The 26707-nt window shown below is 50.9% G+C and overlaps 1 protein-coding gene across 1 annotated transcript; it reads right to left on the reverse strand.

The window, feature by feature from the left end:
* Positions 1 to 10277: 10277 nt before the first annotated feature.
* Positions 10278 to 26179, reverse strand: RBM38 (RNA binding motif protein 38). Its single transcript, XM_074888592.1, has 4 exons — positions 25802 to 26179; positions 24940 to 25063; positions 24275 to 24329; positions 10278 to 11718 (listed from the first exon to the last, which is right to left on the reverse strand). The coding sequence occupies exons 1-4, from the start codon at positions 25967 to 25969 to the stop codon at positions 11418 to 11420; spliced, it is 648 nt and encodes a 215-aa protein (XP_074744693.1). The 5' UTR covers positions 25970 to 26179; the 3' UTR covers positions 10278 to 11417.
* Between the last annotated feature and the right edge of the window lie 528 nt (positions 26180 to 26707).

A 26707-nucleotide genomic window follows, 5' to 3' on the forward strand; every position in this document is an offset into this window, starting at 1 on the left:
CCCACAGCCCTGTCCCAAACACATCAGGGACGTGGGCTGCCGCTCCTGCCCGGAGACACCTGGGTCCCCAGGGCTTTGCTGGTGTCACTGAGGGAGGTGATCGAGGCCAGAGAGGCTGGGGAAAACCCTTGACAAATATAAACACGCCCCCAAAAGCCCCCAGCCAGCCTGGCAGAGTTAACTTCAAGTCGGTGTGAGCTCTGCCAGCTCTCAACTAAGTACGAGCTTGTATCCCAGGATCCCACCAGCGCACATGGCATCCCTGCGAGCTCACAGCTCGCCTCGTCCCCGGCTCAGCTCTCTCATACGTCATGCAGGGGAACCAGAGGCACTTGGCTGTTACGTGTGGCACCGGCCGCACATGTGTGGGGATGAGCCACTGTGCTTGCGGGTTCCCGGTCACACACCACCACCCTGGCTCGCTGCTGCCTCATCCCATGGGAGCCCGGGGGGGGCGTGGGAGAGGAGGGAGTGCATGCCTCCCCATGGGGAGGTCTGGACAAAGCCCCCACCATAGTCTGCACCATGGGGTGGGAATAAAAAGGCTTGTTCCAGGGCCATAAGCTAATTGGAGTGAGCTCTGTTGCTTTAACTAGTCATATCATAAATAAAAGAATTAGTATCATGAATAAAAGAATAAGCATGGTGCACCACAGCAGCCTGTCCTCAGAGCCAAACTGTGACCAGCCAAGACTGAAGGTGACACTGAGTCGGGGAGGTCTGTGACCACCCCCTGAGCACTGGCTGGAGCTGTGCAACGCGCCTCTGCGGTAACCACAGGGCGGACAAACAGCATGATTTTCCTCGGCATGACCAGGTGATGCGGGCAGGACTGCCCCAGTAATCCCAACGTGCCTCCGCGAGGCCGTCTGCTACGAGGCAGGTGTGAGTCGCTCGCAGTGAAAGGAGCTCCGGTTTGCAGTGTGGTGGCGCGTGGACCGCAGTTTCCTCTCTATATAAAACGCTTCATTTCCTTAGTGCCATGTCTGCGCTGCAAATTCTCCATTGCAGTTCTGCACTGCTTAAAAGCAGTTGCTTTCATGGGCATTTTTGAAATTGTTAGAAAAATCTGTGTGGGCATTACAGCGTTTGTTTTCTCTGATGACTATTTTTAATCTTGTTTTCCATTTAAAAAAAAAAGAAAGATCAAGATAGATATGAATCGAAACTGTGCCTTTATATATGGCATGCTAATAGCTGCACAAAACTAAAAAAAAATTAGGAAGAGTTGGAGTATGTGCCTAAAAAATCTGTGAAAGGCTAAAGCTTTTTAATGACACTCACTTGGCAGCACCCCTGAGAGCCCAGGGACCAACGCCAGGGCACTGCACTGGCCAGCTGGCAGCAGAGGGGTTAAAGAAGTGAGTTCACCCTGCAAGGAGAGACCTGGAGCTGGAGCTGGAGCTGAGTTGGCCTTTCCAGGAGTGGATGCTGACATCAGCTTCCCCAGTCTTCCCCACGGCACCCAGCCTCAGTGAGCCCCGACAAGGCCCAGCCTGCAGCATCCCCGGGCAGCGCCGGGAGCGGGGGGTGGCGAAGGCAGCAAGGGGGATGTTTCACTTTTATGTCCCGTTGGTTTCCAGCGTTGGAGAGGAGCCATGCAGGGAGCTGCACCCTCCCCCAGCTCCCTGGCCCGTCGCTGGGCTCTCAGCTTTTGTTCCCTTGCTGGGGACTTGGCCAAGTGGTGTTCGGCCCGAGCCAAAGGAGAGATGGCCAAGAGGGCGCGGTGCTCCCTGCAGCAAGCTGGGGATGGAGGGCCCTACAGTGGGGCCCTGCGGGAGCAGGGACACCCCAAAAGCAGAAGCAGAGTCTTGCTCTGCAGCACTGGCAGTGCCACATGGTGCTCAGTGCCGTGCCGCCCAGAGAGCGTGATGCTTGGGGACAGGAGCAGTTCTGTGTCTGTGCTGCTTTGGTTTTAGGAACCCAGCCTTCCCCCCGGGATGTTCATGCCCAAAGCTGGGGAGGGAGGATGGAGGACAGCAGCGTGTGGGAAGTGTGGTGGCACAGACCCTGGCGAATGTCATGCCGAGCTATTTTAATATTTTTATCTTGCTGCCCTCTGACAAAAATGTGCTTTGGAGCAGAGCTTATCATGTGCAGTTTGGCACATGTGGGGCCGGTGAGGGGGCAGCGCAGTTTATCCCCATGAGCGGGGGGCAGCCGATGCAGAGCGGGCAAGCCAGCGGTGCAGCAGCGGTGGGTGCTGCCGGCACAGCCACGGGAGATGGGCATGAACGGCACGGGCCTGACCCAGCCAGCCCATCTGGCAGCTCTTCAAGGGGGCAGATAAAAAAACAGTATCTGAGCCAAAATCCCAGCTCAGGTCTGAATCGGGGGAGCACCAAACTTTGCTGTGCTCCCAGCTTCCCAGCATCACCCAGCCCATGGGGCGGCTGAGGAGGGACCTTGGCTGGGACCTTCCCTACCTCCAGTTTCTAAACTTTGGCTCATCCTAAACAGGGTGATTTATCAGACGAAAGATGCTGCCTACTGTAGCCACCTTTCCCCATGGTTATGCCCCAGGGAGCACAGGCCATCAAGTGCAAAGGCAAGACACAGGCCAGGGTGTGTGCCCTGTGGTTCACAGCACCACCAGCTCCCGCTGGCTCCCAGGGGAGGGCAAGGGGGTGCTGGGCTGGCGGGGCACACTGCAGAAACACACACAGTTCCCCCCCTGAGGTGAGGGCAACTCTGCAAACATTCAAACCGGCAGCACACCCCCCCACCCACCCCCCCACCCACTGCTGCAAGCCTGGGGTTCATGTGAGTTATCACCCTCACCCTCCTGGCTGCTGGGGCTGGAGATTAGGGAGCTGCTTCTTATCAGCCGCCGGCCCCGCAGCCGGCCCCGCAGCCGCGGGGCTCCTCTTTCAGTCTTACTCACTGGAGAAATGAGTAAGCCTGTTGTAACCGTTACGCTGTGACGCTCTCAGGCAGCAGGCCCGGGCTGTGCTTGGTTGGGTTGGAGTGTTTGTTTTTTTTTTTAAAGCATCTCAGTACACAAAGTTGTAGCAGCCAGGGTGCGTTGCAGACACCTGCGGGAGCTGGGGCTCGGCTGGGGTTCAGTGCCTTACACGTACGGAGCTCACTGTGTCTGATGAGGCTGGGAAAAGGAAAGTCTCTTGCATCTGTGTGTGTGTGCACGTGTGTGCGCAAGAGGGGGAGAGGGGAAATCCAGGGTCCTCACTGTGCCAACTATCTGGCAGTGCCTCACTCGCACAGAGACCCCCAAACCCACCGCCTGTGCACAAAGCTCTTGGTCCAGTCCCTGAACCTGGACCCAACTCCTCTGTGTGTCCATCCATCCATCCATCTGTCTGAGCAGGTCTCAGCCTCCGTGCCAGGATGCTCTGCACAGCCACCATTTCTGGCAGTTTAGATGGCAGCTACAAGAAAATATTTGTGCACTCTTCAGCTTTACTAGGCATATGACCTGGACAGTGCCAGTGGTATAAACATTTGGATTCAATTTATGCTTTTTTCTGCAGGCTCTGTCTTGGCTGGGCAGCTGCAGAGCAGCTCTGGGGCTGGGGCTGGGGCTGCTCCCCTGCCCGGAGGGAGAAGGGCTGGGGCAGGCAGCTGGCAGTGCCTGGCTGGGGCAGACTGGCAGCATTTAACCAACTCGATGGGATATTTTTAATTTTTTTTCCATTCAAGCCCAGGCAGAGCTGCTGGCAGGACCAAAGCTTTCATCCAGATTGCAGATGCCCAAAATATCTGTATTCTGGACTGAGCAGACTGAGTGCCCGTGCTTGGCTGATTGAAGAGAGCATACGGGAATGCAGAAAGACAGACACCCACAGGCACAGTGCCTGAGCATCTATGGCAGCAGCAGGCAAGAGGATGGGAAACGTCACCGGGCACCGCTCAGCCCAGGGCTCCCTCTAGCAGGAGCCAAGGATGACCCCAGACTGTGCGTGTCCATGTCCCAGCCACGACTCTCACATCAGCATGTGATCTTTTTACTATTTTTTCCAGCCTGCTGAAACGTGAGCTCAGTCCAGGACATGGTTTTGACCTGGACTAGTTCGTGCTCATCCCAGCGATGGCTGGGCACAACTCAAGGGCTGGGTCCTGCCCAACCTTGTCCAGCCTCCCAGCAAACCGCCTGCGTCCACACCAGTGATGGCTGCATCTTACTGGGACAGAGATGGTGTTTCCGTCCCTAAGTAAATCAGAAAAACAGTCCAAGATTTAGCCTGCAGCCCAGGGCTGGGCTGAGCTGCAACAACAGTAAGTGATGGGGCTCCTGCAAAGCTCAGTCAGCCCTTGGGGTGCTCTAGGGTGGGCTCAGCAAACAGAAAGCCTGGAAAGGGAAAACGCTTCAGGAGCGGGGCAAGGGAACGCTGAGCCCAGCACAGTTCATGGCATGAAATGTCTGAGCACCTGTAAACAGGTCCCACCTGCCATTAAATTTGGTTATATTGCTGTTCTCCTAATTCTACAATTCTTCTAATCTACAATTAATCTGGCATCTTCAACAGCCAGAATTCCTGAAATAAAGGTTAAAATATCAGCTGAAATAAGGCATTCATATTTATACTTTCACACACACGCATATGTATGAATACACACAGCTATTGATAGAAAACATGTGTTTGTTCATACATACATGTTTCTAATCAGATTTATATGTAATAGACATATATAAATATTTTTGTACATATAAAACTTATTGGAAACAGGAAACAAAATTAGTTTACGTTATAAAGTGACATGAAATAAAGAGTAGCGTACACTGCTGAAAATAAGGTAGGATGTGGTTTTTGGAGGCTTTTTCTTCCCCTGAGGGCTCCTTCTACCATGTTTATATCTAAAACCTGCTAATTTTAAAGCCAGCTCACAGAAAACTAATGGTACAATTTATTTATTTCATTTCACTTTCATTTTGCAAAGCTCAAGCTTTGCCCAGTGTGCTAGCATGTAAGCAGCTCATGTAAACACATCCAGCTGATGCTACGGGAGAAAGCAAATGTCTCTCGGTATCTGCGTGCGCACGCTGATTGCCCCGGTGTTTATCTAGAGGTAGAGATTAAGCAGGAACCACTCAAGTGGGCTTAGTCTGATTTTAAAAGATCTTTTGAGTGTTAAACATGCAATAAGATGCTTAGTGCTATTTTCAAACCCAGACATGTTCCTGGCTGATTTACAAAGGCCATGGTCTCCAGCTCTATGTAAATGGTGAATGCTTCTAAAAATCAGCTCCTAGGATCTAGGGGCTCATGGATTCAATCAGACTTAATGATCAGGCTGCCCGAGCTGCTTCCCAAAGTGGGAGTTGAGCTCCTCTCTCAAGTCAGTTGTTTAGTTTATCTCACCTTACACTTCTTTATCTCATTTATGCTTAAAGATGGGTATGGTTGCTCTTGAAAGAAGATGCAAAACATCCTTTAATAACAGGCCAATAATACTAGTGGTGTCCTGGTGCCATTTTTAATACTGCTTCTCTCTCCTCTCTGCTTCACACTAGTTTGGCAGACGGAGTGTGTGATGGTGGTGCAGCCCCCCCCACTGCTGCCTGACACCCGGCAGGCAGCTCCAGGAGCCAGCCAGGGGATAACGCAGGCCATCACCTGGATAGCGGGGCACCGTCACGCCTCCGGTAAATGTGCAGCTCGTGGCAAGCCCGGGGGTTGCTGCAGAGTCTGCAGCTCAAAGGTGCCCACAGGGAGAAGGAAAAAATACTTAGTGTATATTTTTACATGTAAACTATATATGTGTGTTTAAACATATCTGTATATAATTATATATTCAAATTATATATGTGTTTAAATATATATACAAATAAATAAATTCACTCATGCACATATATATAGGGATCTCCAGAGAAAGGCACATATGTCCTGTGCTCATGGGCAGCACTGCCCTGAGCCCCTCTGCGGGCAAACACCCGTGCCATGGTGGCACTGCCCTTGCCCCACCTCATCCTGAATTTAGCAGCTGAGGCTGGGCACAGCCTCTACCCACCACAGTCTGGTTCACCATGGATGTGCTGTGCCTTTATTGCCCAGTTTCACCCTAAAACACTGCAGCACTTTCAGAACAACAATCTCTGACTTCTCCATCTCTGATGTCTCCATCTCTGACCTTTCCATCACCACCTTCTCCATCGCCAACCTCTCCATCATCACCATCAGCCTTCCAAGCACAGGCACACTGCTAATAAATCTGAGCCTTTAATTGCCCTCCCACACAGTGTGGCCTTATCTGAGCCATTGTACTGCTCGCTCTGCCTCGTCACACCTGTGTGTTTTCAGGTTTGTGCTGCTGGTGTCAGCAAAAGGATAAAACTGCAGTTATTTGGCTTTGGTTTTAGGTACAAATCCCCCCAATAACACATTTCTGGTTGCGTGGTCCCACATGATGTGTCTGCCATGGCAAGGTGGCTCTGCCGGGGAGGGATTTACAAACCCTCTGCTTTTATCTCATGCAAGGTCACACTTTTTTCTCTATTTATGTAGCTAAGACTATGCAAAAATTAGTTGGGGGGAAAAAAACCCATAAATCCCATTGCTAAAGACATCAATAAGGGTGGAGGGGGCTGCTGCCCCAGGGTGACCACTGACGCTGGAGAAGTCCTTATCACCACTTACAGCTGGTTGTCACTCAGGTCACAAGAAGACCTGATGTCTCTGGTACCCAAGAGAGATTTATTTATCTCCCTCACCCCTATAAATTCAGGAAGTTTTCCACAGCCCTCTGGGAGAGCAGGGCCGGTGCAGAATGGGCGCAGCGGTATCAGCAGCCGCAGGTCTATCGGGCTGAGCAGAAGCTTTTCCAGGAACTATCTAGTGAAACACATGACCGTGCCCCTGGCCGAAGGGCGATACGTGACAGGCATTCACCGGGCTCCCGGAGAGTCAGTTGACTTTGTTATTCAAACTATTTTAGTGATGGTTTTTAATCCCAGGCTTAAGTTTTTCTTTTTCTTTTTTCTTTTTTTTCTTTTTTTTCCTTTCTTTTTTTCTCTCTGAACAAGGGAATCTCTACGCTGGCAGGATTCAGAGAGGCACAAAGGAGGGAAAAACAAGCTTCAGCCAGAAGAGAAAAAAAAAAAAAAAAGGATGCTGTTAGCATTCCCTGTATGCGAGGGGGTAAAAACATTTTGCTGTGAACTTTATTTTAAAGGCTAAGTGCCAACAGCAGCCCAGTTACTATGCAAATAAATCCTGCACTTGGCCTTTCCCTCTCAGCCATAAAGTTTTGGCGCTGGGGCTCGTTTGCCGGGAGCTGGGCTGCGGGGGCTGGCAGTGCCCCCCGTGCCCCCAACCCTCCCTCCCAGGGACAGACACTGGCTTTGGGTGGCACTGCAAAGCCCTGGACCTCGATGGGGGCCCACGGGGCTCCCCAAGTGTCTCAGCCAAATAACGTGGGGTGGCAGGGGTGAGCGCTGCACAGACATGGGGTCGGTGCACCCCTGTCCCTTATCACGAGTGGGTTCGGGTGGCTACTGGCAGCAGAGCCCTCAACTGTGCCTCTGCGACATGGGACACCCCAGGGTGAGGTAGTGCCTGGAAAGGGCAGAAATCTCTCCCAAGCCATCCCCTTCCTGTGGCGGGCAGGTGGGGAGGGTCTGGCACCAACCATGGAGCCCCACAGGCAGCCTGGGGCACGGGGCTGTCTTGGCTGCTGCAGGGTGGGAAGGGAGGCGATGCCGGGCTGTGGCTGCGCTCATCCAGGTGATGACCAGGACCCCAGCACTGGTATTTATGGTGACACTTCCCTGTGACAGCAGAGGAGTTGCACGTGCTCCAGCCCACGCAAGCCAAAGCTCACCCTGACAGCCTCAGTGCGATGATTTCCTATGAAAAAGATTTGAATTTGTGATGCAAATGACTGAACATGTGGGCACAGCTGCTGGGAGGTGGCCTGGACCAGGTCAGCCAGCAGCATGGCCACAGGGATGTGCCCAGGACAAGGTCTGGTCCCCCACGGCTGCTCCCACTCCCAGAACCTGTGCCAAGCAGATGGTGCTGCTGGGGCTGCCCTGCCAAAACCATCCAGCCCTTGCCACTCCTCCCTGCGTCCCTCTGGCTGCACACTGCTGCGCTGCTCTTACAAGGGCACCGTGACTCCCCGGCTCACGCCCATCCCGTCTGCCCGGAGCAGAGCTGAGATGCCTGGGGAGAGCTTACTGTGCGGTGGGATAACATAAGGCACATGGTGCAGGTGAAAGAGGATGCTCCGTCAAGCAATGCATGCAAAAAAAAAAAAAAAATTACACTTTTAAGCAATTGCAAAGTGATTTAAGCACTTGTCCTGTGCTACCCTGACCAGTCAGGAGCCGCACGGCCACTGCCCCTCATCCACACCCCACTGCTCACTCACTGCATTTAACTTTTGTCCCTCGAACACAGCGACCCATCGAGTGCTTCCCACTTTCCCAGCCTAGCACTGGGCCAGGGAAGCACTTGGGCTCCTTTTTGGGGGGCCACAGTCTTCCCTTGCCACCTGCCACTGCAGCCCCACTTCCACCTGGGAAGCTGGACGGCGGATTTCATTATTCTGTCTGGCCGCAGTTTCACAGTTGGGTTTTCGCAAACAGGAAGGCAGCAGGTTGGGCTGTTGTTTTGATGTGGTTGGTTCTCGAAATGAGCCCAGAGCAAAACTGAGCAGGATCCAGGAACGGCATTGGGCAGCGGCAGGCTGGGTGCCGGGTGAAGGAGGCATGCTGCTGTTCAGCACCGCCTGCGCCCTCGCTTCCTGGCCGGCTTGGCCACCTTTCGGGAAATTAGAGTCAGCTAAATGGAAAATCACCACTCTTTTCACTTTAAAAAACACCGGACACATTTTTTTTCAACAACAAATTAATTTTCAGAGGCCTTGGTCTTACAGTTGACTGGGGAAGACGCGGGTCCTCAGTGAAGACAAAAGCTGACGTTCAGCAGTGCCGGAGCCAGGCAGCTCTGCCCAGGGATGGGCACCCCAGTGCCATAGGGCTGGGGCTGAGCACTCCCCGGCAGCTCCCAGCACCCCCATCCACCTCTGACATCCTTCCCTCCCTCCTCCTCCTCAGAAGGACTCATGACAGGGAGAAAGAAGAATTGCTGAATAATCTCCGGCCCCGATAGTACTTCAAAGGCAGGTTTCTCGGACCAGGCTGCGCTCCCTGCCAGCGCCGTGCTGGATGCGGCGCTCAGCTCTTACTCCTCTGGCAGCCCCACAGCCATATCCAGAAAGTAATTACTTAAAAAGGAAATAAATGTCACCCACATGGTTATAAGCAAAACCCTGGGCAGGATGAACAGAGCCCCACAAGGATCTGCATTCTCACGCAATATGAGCAAGGGAGGAATGAGCTGTTTCCATTCATCGAGATGAGCTGTTTACTCTGAGGCCTACCGATGATGTTAGACATGCCCACTGTGTGCCTTTAAGTTCACCAGGGCAGTCGATCACAGTGCTAAACTGCCTCTGCTTTTATCCTATGGCATCCTCTTCCCCCAGGATGGCTCTAGGCATCATCACCTTCAACAGCAATGTACACTGGTGCCACATGATGCAGGGACTTCCCGGCACCAGTTCTGCCATAACCTTTAGAGACGAACTAGATAACTGGCATGATCAAATAGAATAATTTTATTTACTTTCACAAACCAAGACTTGAAGTTTGTAATTGTCAAAATCTGAAAACCAAACTTCTACAGCAAGTTGGTTTTCTAAAGCAACCATCTCACTAGCACAAAGGAGGCTCAGGGGTGCGAGCACCCTGCCAGAGCCTGCCTGCAGCCTGCCCGGGCCCTGCTGAATCAGTGAGGTCCTCAGTGACCCTGCCCTTAACCAGGACAAGGCTTTGGCAGACCACTGACTTCTGGATGGATTCAATTTTGGAAAAAAAACTTATTCTAAGCAAATAACAGAAGGAAAGGGATATCCTGAGGATTCTGGGACGAGATCCGATCTCAGCTGTCCTGGTTTCCACCAGAGCTGCACCAGGATGGCAGCACTTCACACCCTCTGCTCCGCACAGGCTGAGCTGGGCCGTGCCTGGTGCTGGGTGTGAGCGCTGGGGACCGCACGGCTCCGGCACGATGCTCCAGGAGCAAAAAAACCCCGAGGTGACTCGGGACATGCAGAGCAAGTAACGGCGCATGGGACGTGCTGAGAGGGACGGCGGCACCCCCGCAATGCCCGTGCGATGCAGGGCTGGGCCAGGCTCCGCTGCAGCACAGGACACACGCTCCCAACCCACCCTGGCATGCACACGGGCGAAGGCAGCTGGAAAGGACTCCCTCACGGGCTTCAGCCAAGCAAACATGGTACCGTACAGTATCAAATAATTTTAAAAGTTAAAATAGTTTATTGCTGTTCTTTGTAGAAATGCACTTAACTTACATTGTCTGTTCTCTTCCTTTATTTGGCTGTTGGATTATAGGCATAAAAAGGTTACGTTTACCCATTTGTTCAATGACATAACACCTTTTTCTCTTTTGCTCTGCTCATGATATTCTCCTAAGCTTTGTTGGCCAACAGCCCCAAATCTCTTTTACATAAATACTGTAAATGTCTCCATAGGTTGCAGCATTGTAACAAAAGATCTACCAAAGTAGACAAAATGTTCGGTATTCTTGGTTGGTTTTTTGCATTTAAAAATATACCTAAATTTGAGATAATCTTAACAGAGTAACAATTACAATAAGAAAATAGTACAGTGCGTTGACTAAAGGAATATTCTGCTCTCCTTCAAGCCAATATTCCCTTTTGCATGTTGAAGTGATTCAGCAATTACTTAAGAACTTTTACCTACATACAATAATTTAGTAAAATGAGAATTAAACAAGGCAGATACTTACTACTATTCTTCCGTCTGCAATTCACAGCTCATGCGAATAAAATCGCAATAAATATTAAAAAATAGTTTTTCTTTTTCTTTTCTTTTTTTTTTTTTTTTCTGTAAGGCATCTCTGAGTATTACAAAGTTTTTGTACAACCAAAAAATAAGATTGCTTTTTTCCATGTTCTCCGAGTACCTCTGTACCTCAACAGTAAATAAAAGGATTGCAGGTTTGATGGGGAAGGAAGGGCTGATGGGGCAGATGGGGTAGGGGTGGAAAGAAGACCACGGGTGATGGAAGCAGACCACGATGTGTGCAAGAATCTGTAGTTTTCCTGTGAAACATTTCAGTCACTTTTCGAACATCTTCAAGACAGTATCTGTCCAGATTGAAAAACAAAAAACAACAAAAACTTACCAGAAGTCCATTTTCATAAGCACAGTCAGACTGCCAGGGTTTGGGTTTGCCCTTAACACTATAAATAGCTTAGGTATTGATATGCACCTACGTAAAGGGGTAAAGGGGCAGGGTGATTTTTTTGTTTTGTTTCTTTTATTGGGTTTTTTTGTTGCTTTTGTTGTCCTAGTTGTCTCCTTCCATTGTATAAGATTGTCCCGGGTGGCAAAGGCGCAGGCAGGGCCCTTACTGCATGCGGTCAGGCTGCAGCTGCTGGGGCTGGTACTGCACGAAGGCAGTGGCGGGCGCCGCGGGGTTGCTGGCGGTGATGGGAGGCTGGACTGCGCCCGTGTAGCCGTATCCCACAAACCCGGCAGCGGGGGAGGCAGCGTAGGGGTACTGATCGTAGGCAGCTGTGGTGTACTGGGAATAGGCTTGGCTGGCGGCGGTGTAGTCGATGTAGGGAGACGTGATGGACTGCACAGGGGTAGGGATCACCACGCTGGGCTGGATGATAGCTTGGGGGTAAACATAGTGAGGCGTGAGTCTGTGGAGGCAAAGGGAGAGAGTGAGCAAGGGGCTGGCCTCCCTCCAGCCTGCATGTCCCCCTCCTCACCCCCAGATTCATGTGCATCAGCCACAGAAACGGTGCTGCCCAGCAGTGCTGCCCTCGAGGGAGGGGTGCTGCTTGGGGTGGAGGGAATGAAAAGCAAAACACTCCTAGACCCCAAGGGTCGAAGTAGCGCAAGGTGAAGCACAGACTGCAAGAACGGACACACGCCCTGGTCTGTGTCTTCTGTCTCCCAATATCCAGGCTGCTGGTCCCCAAAATAACCTCCCTGGATAGCTGCAACACAGCCCCTGCCTGACTGGCTCGCCGTATCTCCCTGGCCCCCACATGCCCTGCCTGTCCCTGCCAGCCTCGCTGCCTCCCGTATTCTCCAGGTCCACACTCCCCTCCCCACCCCCCAAACCCTGGTGAAGGCTCCTGAGGATCCACAGCCCCCATGAGGCACCTCCCAGCATGGGGGACATGGGATGGCTCCTCCATTCACCTCCTCAGGGCAGCATCCCACCAGGGATGACCACTGTCCCCGGGCACAGCCACGGGCCTTTCCAGCTTGCCAGCTGTTATCAGTTACTACACATTTAAGCCTATGTTTCCATAACACTGGATGTTTAGGGCAATGCTACAGGGTGTTTGTTGCAAAACATGAGATATTAATTCTGGTTTTCTTCCCCTCAGTAACACTCCTCAGTCATGACCGTGCCAGCAGCCCCCAGCCCGGCAGTGATGCTTGTGTGCCCATGAGGTTTTACATCCAGGCTCTGTGGCCAGCCAGCCCCTGGCATTCCTCTGCCCTTTCGATGCAGGTCCTAAAGCACTGCTTTGCACCAGCTGGTTTGCCCCTGCCCCAAGGTAGCCGTGCTGCTGAGAGGAATTTAACAACACCACAGTCAACTTCCACAGACTGAAAGATCCCAGAGATGATTAATGAAGGATTGCCCACCAATTTGCTAGAAACTGCTAATGAGGATGAAAGAAAAAAAAAAAAAGGCAGAGAAATGAAAGGGCTATATTTTCTGAAGGACCCACAACAAGTCAGGCCTCAAACAAGAGCAAAAACTGCACAAACCTAAAGGTTTAGGTCCATCCACACAAACTGCCATGGGCCAGACAAAAATGGGCAATTACACATCAACTGCAGAGTGCAAAGAGCCTGCCCAGCCCTCAGCAGCAGAGAGCTCCACTGTGCACAGGCTTGACAGATTTAGATTAAGAAATACGGGGGGTGCAGACTGTCACCAACAAATGGCATGTGACCACTGAAAGATCAGAGCTACATGCACCAAAAAGTACACGCTGTGGAAAAGGTCCCTTTGGCCGGCTGCTTGCTGAATCACGTAAGGCAACAGCACAAACCAAAAGCCATCCTCTGCAGAGCTCATTCCACTCTACACCCAAACCCAACTCGTTTTGGCAAACAAAAAAAACTCAAGGTAAAACTCTGCAGAGAGCTTATGCAGATTCAAATATTTTGGGGATTTTTGTGTGGATGTGTGTGACAGCACATTTTCAAACACGACCACTTTTAAAAGCCTCCCACAGGCTTTTCACAAGACACAGGCCTAAACTGCTCTTTAAAGCTGAGCTCAGCTGCTCGGGGACAGGATATCTTGCCCACTCATCCATCTGATCTCTGGGGCTGGAAACCCCAGCAGATTCAACACACTGCTCAGCAGCGGGACCCCGCGCTCTGCTGCTTCATGGGGACTTGCAGTCAGGGACTGGACACATGCTGGGTGGGTCACTGGCCACCCTCGTTCCACTCAAGTGTCTGTCCTAGGTCTCCGCCACCATCTAGAATGTACTGGGGTCCACCTGGGGCTGGTCCCTCCTCTCCAGCAGTTATGGGACTGTTCCCATTTGCTTTACAACCAGCACTGGATGGTTTAACCTGCTCTTCAGGCAGGAGAAAGGCTTCTCGCTAACAAGTGCTCATCTGAACCAAGCTTTCTCTCATTTTCCCACTCACATACGCACTTTGGTTTTTCTTGAGGCAATTTGCATGATGAGAGAATGAGTGTTCTCCTCCCCCCACACAGCAACACTGCCTCTGAAATCAGGGTCCTTAGCTATAATGAGGCCACCCCCAGAGAAGCAGCACCGGGGAGGATGGATGGTGGAGAACAGCACCTCAACCTTTGGCTGATTAAGTGCAAGAGCATCTCCAGAGGTCAGAGCCATCCCTGGTATAGTGCAGAGAGAGGGACCTCACAGACCTTCAGTCCATAAATGAATGCACCATATCCAATATCACCCTGTGACTAACAAGAATGAGAAGAGGTAGCAGAAGTTCACTGAATCACTCTTGGTTTAGCTTTGATCTAAACTGAGGCCAGCATGACTGAATCAGAGCTAGAGCTAATGCACCAGATCAAGGGGACTTGATGTCCCATACTCGCATCAAGCAGCAGCCGCCCCTTCTGAGGAGATGGGCCTAGTCCCAACCCAGAGGTTCCTCACGCTTGGTCACTGGTTTTAAATAATGAAGAGGTGCAATACTGCTCTCTTGGCCTGCCAGGGTCAGGGGAAAGGCTCTGCAGAGGCACCCCCCAGCATTGGCCCGTGCAACCGTTGGGGGCGAGACAAGCAGACCCCACGCACGCCTCTTGCTCTACCCCCTCGTAAATCAGCAGCTCGACCAACAGCCCGCATCCCAGATTGGTGACGGATACTCTGGCTGCCTGTCGCTTCTCCCAACACATGGTGTCCCACTATGGGGCTTCCTGCTACTTCAGGGCTTGATAAAGTTAAAACCACTCCATAAATGCAACAAAAAACAAATGCACAACCTTCATGCTCAGGAGTCACTAAAAAACACCCACGGGCATGAGCAGAGGGAGGGCCTGCACTTTCCCTGCACATAGCCTGCACCTGCAAAATGACCAGGAGAACTGAGGGCCTCCAAGCAATCCAGCCTGAGCACCCCCTGTTTGAGCAGCTCCACAGGTCACCCCCCAAGGTCCCTTGCTGCCACCCAACTGCTCTTTGGAGCTGGCACACCCCATGTGGGGGACACGTGCGGGGCCATCGGGCCAAGCGCACGCTCCCAACTCGTTCCCAAGAAACTCCGCACGTCGGCTTTGCTTTCATGTACGCAGCTCCTCCATCGCAGCTCCCACGGTGTGCTCCAGAGAGACAGCAAATCCACGACATCCTGCACTACTTTTTTTTTTCTCATCAAGGAAAAATTCCAGCTCTTCAATGCTACTTTGAATAAAAAGCACCATTAGCTAGGAAGACAATAAGTACTCTGGTACTCTGTTTCCAGAAATACATCCCGGCCCAATGCATACACAAGCGCACATCACACACCATAGTTTGCTGCACTAGAAAAATCACACTCAGCAACTCCACAATCTGCTTCTATGTAAAAGGGAAGGTTCTTTTGGTCTGTGGGGTTTTAATAATTTAGCTAAAAATTTCAATCAAGATGTTATGCAGTTTGGACTTCTGAATTAGGTGGACAGATGGCAACTCATCGATCAAAACAAAACACACAACCCAAGGTAAGGCCACTTTGCTGACTTGCAGCTACAAACAAAACAAAACAGTGCAGTACAATGAAGTTCTCTGCTGGCTACATTTAGCATCCACAGAAAGTCTTAAAATATTTCCCCCCCTTCCATTATTTCTGAAGAAGATCTTTCAGGGAAAAAAAAGCTCTTTTGGAGATCTTTTTCTGGAAATCAGCAAACTCTAATCTGAATATCTACAGAATGAGTCACATCTGTGTTTTAAGATGCCTTTCCCTTCCTCCCTCCCTCCCTGCAGTTTTCCTCCGTCCCCCACGATGGGCCCTGCCAGCCAGAAGAGAACTTCATCTAGAATACACACACACAATGTGATTATAAAACATCAACCAAGTGATCAGCCATTGCCACCACACATCAAAGTCATCCCGTGAACAGCAGATGTACGAGATGTTTATGGCGTTGCAATTAATCACGGGCAAAAGGCCACAAAACGCAATGAGCATGGTCAAACCTAAGTCTAGAGCCAGCGGTGGCTGCAGGAAGGACTCAGGAGGGCCGTCGTGGTGCAGGAGAGCAGCCGGGACCGCCACGCTAGCCCACGTTCCTAACTCCATGGCACAACGCCACACTGCCCCGGCAGCCAAAATTGAAAGACACAGAACAAAAGAGATGGTTGCAGAGCCATTGGCAGAGGAGATGCAGGCTCGGCTTCTGCTTTTGCTGTTCAAAATACGAAGGACAGAACAAAAGCAGTCCGTTTTTGGTGCAGTCCTGGGCGGAGATGTTCAAATTCATCAGGTGAGGCTTGCAGCTGCCTTGGCTCCCAGGAGGTGCTGCCTGCTGAAAGAGCGGACTTTTTAAATTCTGCCATCACCCAGCTCTCCCACCACAGCGGCAGGGCTGGTGGGGGCAAGCTGCAGGGCAGGGGTGGCTGGTGGGCAGCCGCAGCCCCAGGAAGAAGGGACAAGTCAGATGACCATGTGTCCCACACCTCTTCCCAAACAGCAAGAGGAATGAGCTAACGAGGCCCTCTCCCTTGTCAGCAGCTCCATCTGGCAACTCATCTTGGAGGCACTTTATATATTTGATTCTTTTATATCAGATTTACACCTAAAATGTGTTTTAGCTGCACTTTCTCAGCTCTCTCCCATCCTGCAGGACTTCAATGCATGAGCCATGAGCAGCTCCTGCAAGTTGCACAGGTCTGGGAGAGCAGCGAGCAGTTCCTGAACCCCCTGATCTCTGCCAGCCATGCTGGGAGCTGGTTTTGTTGCTTCTGGAGAGGTGGGAGACAACTGCAACCCTCTGTCAGGCGGGACACAGCATCACACAACCACTTGGGAAACAAGGAGGGGCACAGGGCTCTTGGCAGCCTCACAGAGATCAGAACACAAATGCCACCGCCACGACCAGCCTTTTATATCTTGAAGAATAAAAGAAACAGAGCCCTTTGTGTCTGCCAGTGAAGGCACAAATTCTGGCATTTGACCCCAGGAATTTGGCCTCCATTTCCACTAGAGTTGACCTATTAGCTGCTATAGGGACACCCACACTGTCACAGCACGTGATGCAGGCGGTGCCAGGCTTCAGTTGGTAGGTGGTACTGCAGAACGAGCTGAGCACAGCCACAGCTGTCCATGACAGCAACATGAAAGCTACCTCTGGTGAAGTAACACCTCCAACCACAGCCTGGATGACAGATCTGAAGATGTATTTTGAAGTGGGTTTGTAAGTTTAAGAGCACCAGAGAGAAGGTGCTCTGGGAAGCACACCCCAGCAATACCAAGGGAAGCAGCAGCAGTCCAGGAGCTCCACACTTGCATTAGCAGTGCCGCAACACCACCCTGAAGTCGGTGATGCACAGACACATCCTGGTGTCACTCGCTCCCCAAGAACATCATTCCTGAAGGACACTCCCAAGCCAGCAAGCACTCACCTCGTGGAGCCACTTTAAGTAAACTTGTGCGGAGTGGTGGCAGGCTTGGCAGTACGTATCATATGGGCCCCAGCCACAATGACAGGCTGTAGAGACATGAGAAATTCAGGTCCTGTTCACAAATCCAGACGTGATGAGGAAGGACTACAGGCTGGAGCGTGGCCAGGGCAGTCCCTGCCTGCCAGCAAGGACTCTTGCTCCAGGAGGAGATCACACAGAGTTTATCCACCAACACTCCAGTGCAGATCAGGACATTCATTGTGCCCCGACCACTCCACCATCATGCACTGACACAGGCTGGGTTTCAACCACTGACATGACAAACCTCCAAATCCTTAAATGTCCCCACTAAAGCCAATTTAAACATGCATTGAAATGTCAATGGCTTCTGCCTCATCAGCCAGCTCAGAGTAAGACAAGGATGAACTCTGCAGCTCCATGGTACAGTATTTATCCTCACCTACTACAGTATGACACAAAATAGCAAACCAACCAATACAACTTCTGCTCATCTTGTAACTAATTTGCCTGTCTGTCTTCTATTCATCCTCCTCTGGCCTTCTGAGAAGATTTACACAGCAGCCTGTGCAAACAGGTACTTGACTGGGTTTCCTGCTTCCCTGTCAGGACCAGACGTCACCACACTGGTGGCAACCACCAAGGAACAACCTGCTGCTACAGACTGTCCCAGGCTGGAATCAGTACAAGAGAAAAAGTGAGCATATTGCAGAATTCAGCGATAACCTCTGCTGGTTGCTGAGCCTACCAGAACCATTGCTTGAGAAATACAAATGCCAACTTAGGGGTACAAAAGCAATCATGATTTCAATTTATTTCATTTTGGCAGGAGAGAGAAAATTTAAGGAACAGGAGGCACGGCAGTAGCTGAGAACTTATCATAGCCCAGCAATATCCTCATTTTAGAGCATTAGCACATCCTGACTTCATGATGCAACGAACCAATGGCCCACAGTGGAGGAAGGTGGATCCCACAAAAACAAGTAAAAAGAAATGCCATCTACACCGTCCCTCATAGCCAGTGCAGAGGTATGGGGAAAGACCAAAAGAAATTAAAAAAAAAAAAAAGAGGTTGCAGACCAAAGATGAGAGTACATCTTCTCACAAAGATCTAATCCTTTTTCTCAGCTTAACTAAGAGTACGAGATCAACAGGCTGAGCTCCAGCACGAGTTAGCCAGACTCAAAAGTTTACAGCTTTATCCTCTGCATCTTGCTTCCCCCACACCCAAAGGAAAAAGGAAAAAAGAAATAATCCCAAACAAAGGCATGCTGGGCCAGACCAAAAATAGTTTTGGAGAAGCAGGCTGAAAAACACTCAGGTAGCAGGAGATAACATCTGCCTGAAACAAGAGCCATCTGGCACCAAGGAAAAAGCCACATGGAAGTTTATCCGCAACCAGTCAGCTATCCAGAGAAGGAAACACCCCTCCCCTTTCAAGTTATCAGCACAGCCAAAACAGTAATGAATTAACAGAAGAAACAGAAAATGCTTCACACCAGTGCACTACAGGAGCCTGAGTCCTTCAGCATCAGTGTGAGAAATCCAAGAAGATGCTAAAGTCATGTTGTCCACATAGGAGGAAAACCAGAGGCTCTGACAGATTAATCCAGGAAGCCCCAGGAATTCTGCCTTTAACCAAACTTTTCAATTTTCTTCTGCAATTTGGAGAAAACCAAAGTCTGCAGTCACACCGCTAAAGTCTTCGCAAGCACCTGACAAGTTTTGGCATAATATATATTAAACTGACTACTTTCAACTGGTTCCATTTTTTAACAGTCTGTCTTTACACATGATCCCTTCCACTGACTTGTAATTAAAACCATCCACACATTTGATTTATCAAAAACCCTTTCTTGGATAGATATTTTGAAGTAGAATGCTTTAGCTATGGAAGAAGCAATGAAATATCTATTTTTCATAAAAGAAAGCCTACACTGATAAAACAAGTAATTTCTCAGACAAGAAAGAAATTCTATTTTAAGAGTTTCTGTGATCTGCCAGTTGTGCCTTTGTTGTTCTAGTGCGTCTGAGACATCTCTCTCCACACCTTCCTGCAAGCTGGAATCATGGGGAGGTGGGCTGCGAGCCTGCCCCTGGCATAGCTTTGGCCGGAGCAGAGCCAGCAGCAGCTCAGCTATGACACAGGAGAGCTGAAATGCTCAAAGCTGGCAACAGGGAAATTGCAGTGGACAGCACGATCCTGTTTACAGGATTTAGAGACCAAGAAACAGGAGACTCAGTTTTAACTCTGAGGTCCACAACTTTTCATCTTTTGTGATCATAGAGTATATTTAGCTTTGGTATGTAGCTTGCTCCCATCTGTGGGGAACAAGTTCTTCATATAAGTCATATTTAGAAGTGACCCGGTGTCCTTGCTACCAAATTATCAGCACAACAACTGTCTATTCCCTCGCTGGTGTCCTCAGCTCAGAGGCAGGCCAGTCAGAGCTGCATTTATCATTTGAATTACTGGGCATGTGTTTAATACTACAGTTAGGGACCAGTATGCCAACAGCTGTGCAAAGGAAAGATGAGATCAAGTACAAGCTGGACTGCTCTGAAAATTTAGACACGTGCATCAATCTGCCACATTGGGACTACACGGCATCAGCCAGATCAGAATAGGAGAATTCTGCATCTGCCACTCCCCGGCTCCTGCAACAAGGGGAAAGGACTCAGGTCTCTGTTGCTAAGGAGGCTGCTCTCGCGCTGGTGAGGCTGAAAAGCAAATCCACCAAAGGCAATGGAATCACGCAGAGAAGACAGCGCAACTTGAGCCATGTCCTGTAAAGACAAAGCTAGAGCCAGCTCAGCCCGGCTCTCCATCACACGCAGGCCTGTGCCCTGACTGCACTGCAGTGGCACATGGCACCCTTCACCCAGAGCCCATTCCCCGCAAAAGGTCTACTACTGCCTTGAGCTTGGCACACCCTTTATGTAGCCAAGTGTAAGGTCAATATATCAGACCATGCTCTCCTTTAGTATTGTTCTACGGGCCTATACTAGATGTGGGACATAAACAATTGTGCCCAAAACCAAGGTGAATTGTACACCAAACCCTTGGGTCCAATACCAGCATTTGCCACCTTGAAGAAGACATTCAAGAAAATTCACAAAGCCGTCTCATTTGTTTATAAATACATGTCTACTCTTAAAAAAAAAAAAAAAAAAAAAAGGGGGGGGGGAGGCCTCTTTCTGACTGGCAAGCATTTCGTCTGAATAGCAGTAACCATGCCCGAGAACTAGCAGCTGAAGCCATTTGGAAAATAGATTTGAATGTTTTTCAGGAAATCCCCCCCCACCAAAGCTTTCATGTTGGCAGCACACAATAAATAACAGGTGCCAGGTGTGCCATCCCCCAGGAAGCTCCTGTGACTGGCAGAGTGGGCCGGGGTCCCGCAGTGGCCAGCTTCTCGGTAAGTGCTGCGATAGGGAGCCGGAGCATGGGGGATGCCAGCTGACAGAGGCTGAGCAGAGCACGGCCAGCGTGCGCTGGTTTATAAGCATAACCACAGAAAAGATGAAAGTTTGTTTCCTTTTTATTTTTAACCCAATGGAGAAGTTTTAAGGATAAACAGCTGCGAGGGAGGGTGGGCTGACACAAAGAGGGACTTTCTTCACTTCCTAACTGCAGCAACATCAATGCATGAAATTTCAAACTCAGAGAGATTTAACTCTTTCTGATGCTGCCTGAGATCAACTGTGGGCCAGAGTTAGAGGGCCACCAAAATAAGCAACTACACAAGGATGGGCAGGGAGGTCTCTGAAGCAACAACATCCAATGTGCACATATGGCAAGAGCAGGATCCTGCCGCAAGAGACAGCTGGATGTTTCCAAGAGCTCAGTCACTTACTCAGTCACTGGTAGATCTCCCACACAGATAGCTCCTTCGCTGAGGCACAGCCGCAGGAATGCATCCGCCATACGCTGCTCGCGTCCAGAGCGGCAAGCACGGCTGCGAAGAGGAGACCCAGGGAATCCCCGCTCCCCGCACAGGCTGAAGCCTGTCTCGAGCACTGGAGTCACAGAGGAGAGGACCAAGAGACGGGCACCAAGCAGCTCTGCCACGTCACCATGTGCTCCATGTCAAATGGTCTACACAGCTGCTCTGAGCAGCTTCCAAGAAGTTTCATATATTTCTCAAAATTTCTTAAAAGGGACACTGCTGCAGTAAGAGAGCGCTCCATTTGGAGAGTGTCTCTCCCTTCTCTGATCACCTAAGCGCAGCTCTGTGCTGGCCGGTAGCTGCAGGGACATGCTGAGGCATTGGCAGCTGCCTCCAAGCAAAGCACAGTCTGTAAGCTCTGGGCTAAGCCCCCAGGCCTAATGCTCCTTCCCTAAACGCAAAAGCCAGATCTCGGAGTCACCCTGACACAGACGCATCCTTTGCCATGTGTTACTGTTAAGATCTCTGGTTACAACAATCTAGAGACTACTTTTCAGAACAGGATTTACTACCGACTCCATGCTGTCTGCTGTGCGAGTGCCTCCCCTGCCAGGACAGCAGGAGGAAGGAGAGAGGCTCATCATGGTTTCTCTTTCTGTTCCGCATACCCCAGGCAATATTTACAGCTGCATTTGGGTGCCTGAGGCTGGGGGGGGAAGCTGTCAGTTTATAAATAATCCTCACTGATGTTTGGGTAATTTTCATAGTTTCCATTCATTTCAGGTTTCACCAAAACCTGCATTTTGTGGCTTGATAGCTGGAACGTGACTGGCTGGCTTTCTCTTATTTAACTTCCTAGCAGTTAATGGGTTGTTCATTCATTTCTTCCTCGCCAAGTCCAGCTTGCACACCTAGAACCCCATGTCCCACAACAGTTGTCTTTTGTAAACCACGTGCCAACCCCTGGGCAGAAACACTTTGCAGAGACAGGAACTGCAGGAGGGAGAACTGGGCAACATCTTACACCGTGGGCAAAGCAGACAAGCCACTGAGCTTCATCTGGGGAAGGTCAGGATCCTCTCCAGACAGTGCAGAGCAAATGGACAACAGCAATTCGATGAAGCTTCCAAAGACAGAAAGACCCTGATAAACCGCTCATCTATCCTCAGATCCCAAAGGGCCAAGGAAACTGTGGGTTCAAGGCAATGCAGGAGTGGAGCCTGGAAGGCTCTTAATTTTGTTGGTCTACTGACGAGACAGGGAACCGACAGCCAAGCTCTGTTGCCTGACTGAGCACCTGATGCTTTGCTCAGAAGTCACAGAGCAGCCCCAGCCATGGTGCTCAGGTAAACGGCTCCGCATTTTGCCAAAACCACATTTTCAGTGATTCTGCCCCAGCAATGACTGAATGCAATGAAACTCTTGTTTACTGATGCTTGCAAATAATGATATATAATCCCCTTCCTCCAACCCTCCAGTCTCCTGGTTCCTGTCTCCTGGCAACTGATAAATAATTTATAGTGCTCTCTGCTGTATGTGCTAACTGCAGCTCCGCTGGTTTAATGATGAAACCAATGCCTAAGAACTGGAACAGTAACTGTCTAGATCACAAGGAACACGTAGTCAGTTGATCCCGCACTCCTCTGTATGTGAAACTAAAAGCAAACTGTTCAAAAAGAAAAGTGATGTTTTCCAGAGCCGCAGGCCTGCGGCTGCTGGGTAGGAATTGCAGATTATCTGCAAGAAGAACAGGCGTGCGCCGGCGCTCCTGCCAATACGAGGAGTTTAATGTGCTTCACCATTTTGCTCTTTTCTGTTAGCATGCGTGGAAAAAGTCATAACAGGCTGGTTTTGTTGTCAACTTCTCCTGTGCACTCCTGTGCAATTTGGAAAGCCTCTGGGTACATCCCGAAGGTACCGCTGCTGCCTACTCTGGGGGCTACAAAGCTATTGTGGCTCCCATGCAAGGAGAGCTATGGAAAAGCAGCATCTTGTCTACACAGACTACTGCGGCTCTTGCACCAAAAAAAACCCTCTTCATTTCATGACAGATGTTCTTCAAGTCTTTCCAACAGAGCCGTAACCACTTACGAAAACTGGCATGTTTGAACCGTACACAACGCACATACACTGGGTGTGCACTATTGTGGCAACACAGTCTCTTACATCCATAAACTCATTGGAATGAGATTACCCAGGCAGTTGGCAACTGCAGCCATGATGGCAGAGGAGTGAAAGTTTCTGTTTTGTTGTTAGCAGATATTTTTCTTTAAAAAACAAACAAACAAACAACACACCACCTCAAAAAAACATGAGCAGAGAGCAGGAAAGGGATGAAGTATTTCTGTTGACAAAGGCCAAAATCCCATCTATTTATATTAGAGTCACACAAAAACCACAACAGAGCAGTGCTCAAAAGCTTTAAAAAAACGCACCTACTTTCTTAATGCTCTTAGAAAATAATAATAAAAACCCCCTATCAATATTCACTTTCTGAAATGGTGTAAAAAAAGAACTGCATCAATCATTAAACAGTTAAATGAAGGCAGTATGACAGTCACTATTGTTCTCGTGAAGCACACTTGTCTTTTGCCGAGCAGCTGCCAGATCCTATTAGATGTATAAAAAGAGGACTTTTCTAACCGAGTAGGGATGGTATAAGCTATTGAAAACAGCAGACAAAAGCCCACTTTTGCAGACTATTCAAGCCTTGTATAACATCTGTCCAAAATCAATTTTTGACCTAATGTTACTTTCATTAAGTAACAGACTTTGTTTCCAATGCAATTTGTTTTCTAGGATAAAACTGTATCCTAAGCATTATTACGTGGGAAATGGCACAGAAGAAGCAGAAGATCTTATTTGAGAAACATGAGAACAGAATTTGCTTAATTGTTTTGACACCTTAAGTACTATAATAGAGAAACTATTTTCCATTTATTTGAATTCTTGTGAATTCTCAAAGCTGGCAAAGCAGCACTGGGTTTATTATGACTGAGATTTACTGAGGATAAAGGAGGATCTTTGGGAATTACATTAAAGCTGACAAATGCACAAAAGTTCTGAAATCTTCACCAGAAATAAAGTACTTCAAACATTAACAACAGCTGTTGAAACTGTCCACTCTTGACGGCTAAGGCTATTTTCACGCATCTTAAATGAAGAGGAAGTTGATTCATGAATTTGATTTCAGACTGTTAAGAATCATTTCCACTTACCCAAAGGGTCTCTGGATGAAGGCTGGATGTAGCTGCTGCACACCTATGGTAAAACCTAAAAACCGTTCAGAAAAAAAGAAGTATTAATGAATGGCATCCATTGTACCATTCAAATTGTAATATACATGCATAATTACACCTCGGACCACACGGACGTGCATTTTATCCGCTCTGTACGCGAGCAAATTCAGAGCTCCATTTAGAAGCAAGTAAATTTTAATATGCGTATGTGATATGCACAAGGGCCAGATGGGAATTCAGATTAAAGAACAGTGTGAAAGTGCTGTTATTGAACAGACAACAGGGTATAATGCCTTATTTTACACACTGGGTACTGTGGTCATTAAACCAAAGGGCAGAATGATGAAATGGATCTTGCTGTTAATGCCGACGTAACAACGAGGATAGAAGGAAAACAGCTTAGCCATGGAAGAAAACAGCTTTAACTCGGTTATATGAACTTAGGTGCATAACATTAGTGTAACAGGTACGAGTAAGAAGATACCAAGAGAGGTAACTGGACTACACAGCGTTCTCAGTCAACAATCAGAACTATGAGGGGTAAGCACGCATCGTCAGATCAGATGAATCCAGCCTGAGTAACTCGTTTCCTCGTCTTACAAGTTATTCTAATAGAGAGAGATGGGATCTCCTGGATGCCTCACCAGTTTGAATACTCCTTGGTTTTGCTCCCAAATATGCCAGGTTCACATTTGCTTTCCTGCCATCAATGATGGGGTTTGGGTCTTTGCAGGCTCTTTCAGCAGCAGCTCTGTCTGCCATGGTCACCTGCAATTAAGCACAGCCTTGTTTGTAGCAACAGCACTTTGTAAACACTCTGGCAACAGGCACTAAGCGGAGTTTATTTATTGTTCTGTTTTGAACCAGGAGCCTGAACTCCGGTTCATGCAGAGGGGGCAAGATGCGAGGGGCTCCTGGGGGCTCGATAGAAAAGAGGGCTCCCCCCTCGCCCAGTTACTCCGTTGGGCTTACGCCAGTTGTTTTTCCCTTGCCTTTCCCCGTCCTCCCCCGAGCTTTTTTAAGAATTCGGCGGAGCCAGCCGCCGGACTCCCCGAGGCAGCGGCAGTTCAGGGGAGCTGGCAGGCGCAGATCCGCGCCCCCAGATACGCGGGGCGCGGAGACCGAGGGCAGCACTGCGCGCCCCGCTGCAGCCCGCGAAGGAACAAGGCGGCGGGACCGGGGCAAGGAGGTGCTGAAATGAACGGCCCGACCTCGCCGGCACAGGGCCGGGAGGGCGCTTTCCTCCCGGGGCCCCCCAGCCCAGCCTTTGTCCTGGCCGAGCCACCCCGCTCCCGCCGTCCCCGGCCGCCAGCGCGAAGCGGCAGCGACGGGACGGGCGGCAGCACCGAGCCGCTCCGCGGCGGGGCAGCGCCCTGGCACCGGGGGGGTGTCACCGACTGCGGGGGAGCGGGGGGAGCCCCACTGCCAGCCCCCTTCCCCGGGGTGAGGGGCGGGGGTCAGCTCCGCCGCCCGTTCCCGCGGCGCCCGGCACGGAGCGGCACTTACAAATCCGTATCCCCGGGATTTGCCGGTCTGGCGGTCGGTGATCACCACCGCCTCCTCGATGTCCCCGAAGACCTCGAAGTACTTCCTGAGGGAGGAGTCGGTGGTGTGGTAGGGCAGCCCCCCGACGAAGATCTTGGTGAAGGTGGTGTCCTTCTGCACGGTGTGCATGGTGCCGGGCGCGGCCGGCCCCAGCCGGCATCCACCCCGCGACGAGAAGAAACACCCCCCACCCGCCCCCGCTCCGAGCCCCCGCGGCGGCCGAAGGGAGCGGAGCGGAGCGGCGGCTGGGTCCCGGGGGCCTACAGCCGGCTCATGGCCGCGCTTTGTCCCGGGAGCGCGGGCGGCGCCGCGCCCTCCCGCCGGTGCCGGTGAGTAGCGGCCGCCCGCCGCCGCCGCCGCCTTTGTAGGGCCGCGCCCGCCCCGCCCCGCCCCGCCGCCGCGCAGGGGCGCTCGGGGCGCGTAGTCCGGTACCGCGGCCCGGCCCCGGGGGGAAGGCGGAGGGTGGGGGGGGGTGGGGGTCAGCCCCGCTGCGGCCCCGGGCGCTGCCCCCCCCCCCCGCGTTGCCCCACGGAGGGGAGAGGCCCCCCGCGGGCCGTGGAGCCCCTGCCCTGCAGGCAGAGCACCCCCGCGGGCATCGGGACCCCCGCCGGGCCCTGCAGACCCCCGGGGAAAGGGGGGGGTGTCCTCTGCGGTCCTCAGTCTGAGCCTGGCCCAGACTACAAGTCCCGGCGGCTCCCGGGGAGCAGCTACAAACCCCGCGGGGACGGGGCGGGGGGGGGCGAAGGGACGGCTTCTGCAGGAGCCCGCCAAAGAAAACCGCCTCGAAAGAGGGTTTTTTTCACCCCTCCTTCCCTCTTTTCAATTGCACAATAATCTCAACTGCAAGTCTTTAATCCCGGGCAGGTT

Source organism: Strix uralensis, chromosome 18 (genome assembly GCF_047716275.1).
Source record: "Strix uralensis isolate ZFMK-TIS-50842 chromosome 18, bStrUra1, whole genome shotgun sequence".
NCBI lineage: Eukaryota > Metazoa > Chordata > Aves > Strigiformes > Strigidae > Strix > Strix uralensis.

Bases quoted from the DNA above. Each gene is read 5' to 3' on its own strand.
- RBM38 (XM_074888592.1), bottom strand. From the start codon at position 25,969: ATGCACACCGTGCAGAAGGACACCACCTTCACCAAGATCTTCGTCGGG. The intron at 24,330-24,939 runs GTGAGGCATCCA...AACGGTTTTTAG, and splicing joins ACCAAGGAGTATTCAAACTG to GTTTTACCATAGGTGTGCAG. The intron at 11,719-24,274 runs GTAAGTGGAAAT...TTGCCTCCACAG, and splicing joins TTCATCCAGAGACCCTTTGG to ACTCACGCCTCACTATGTTT.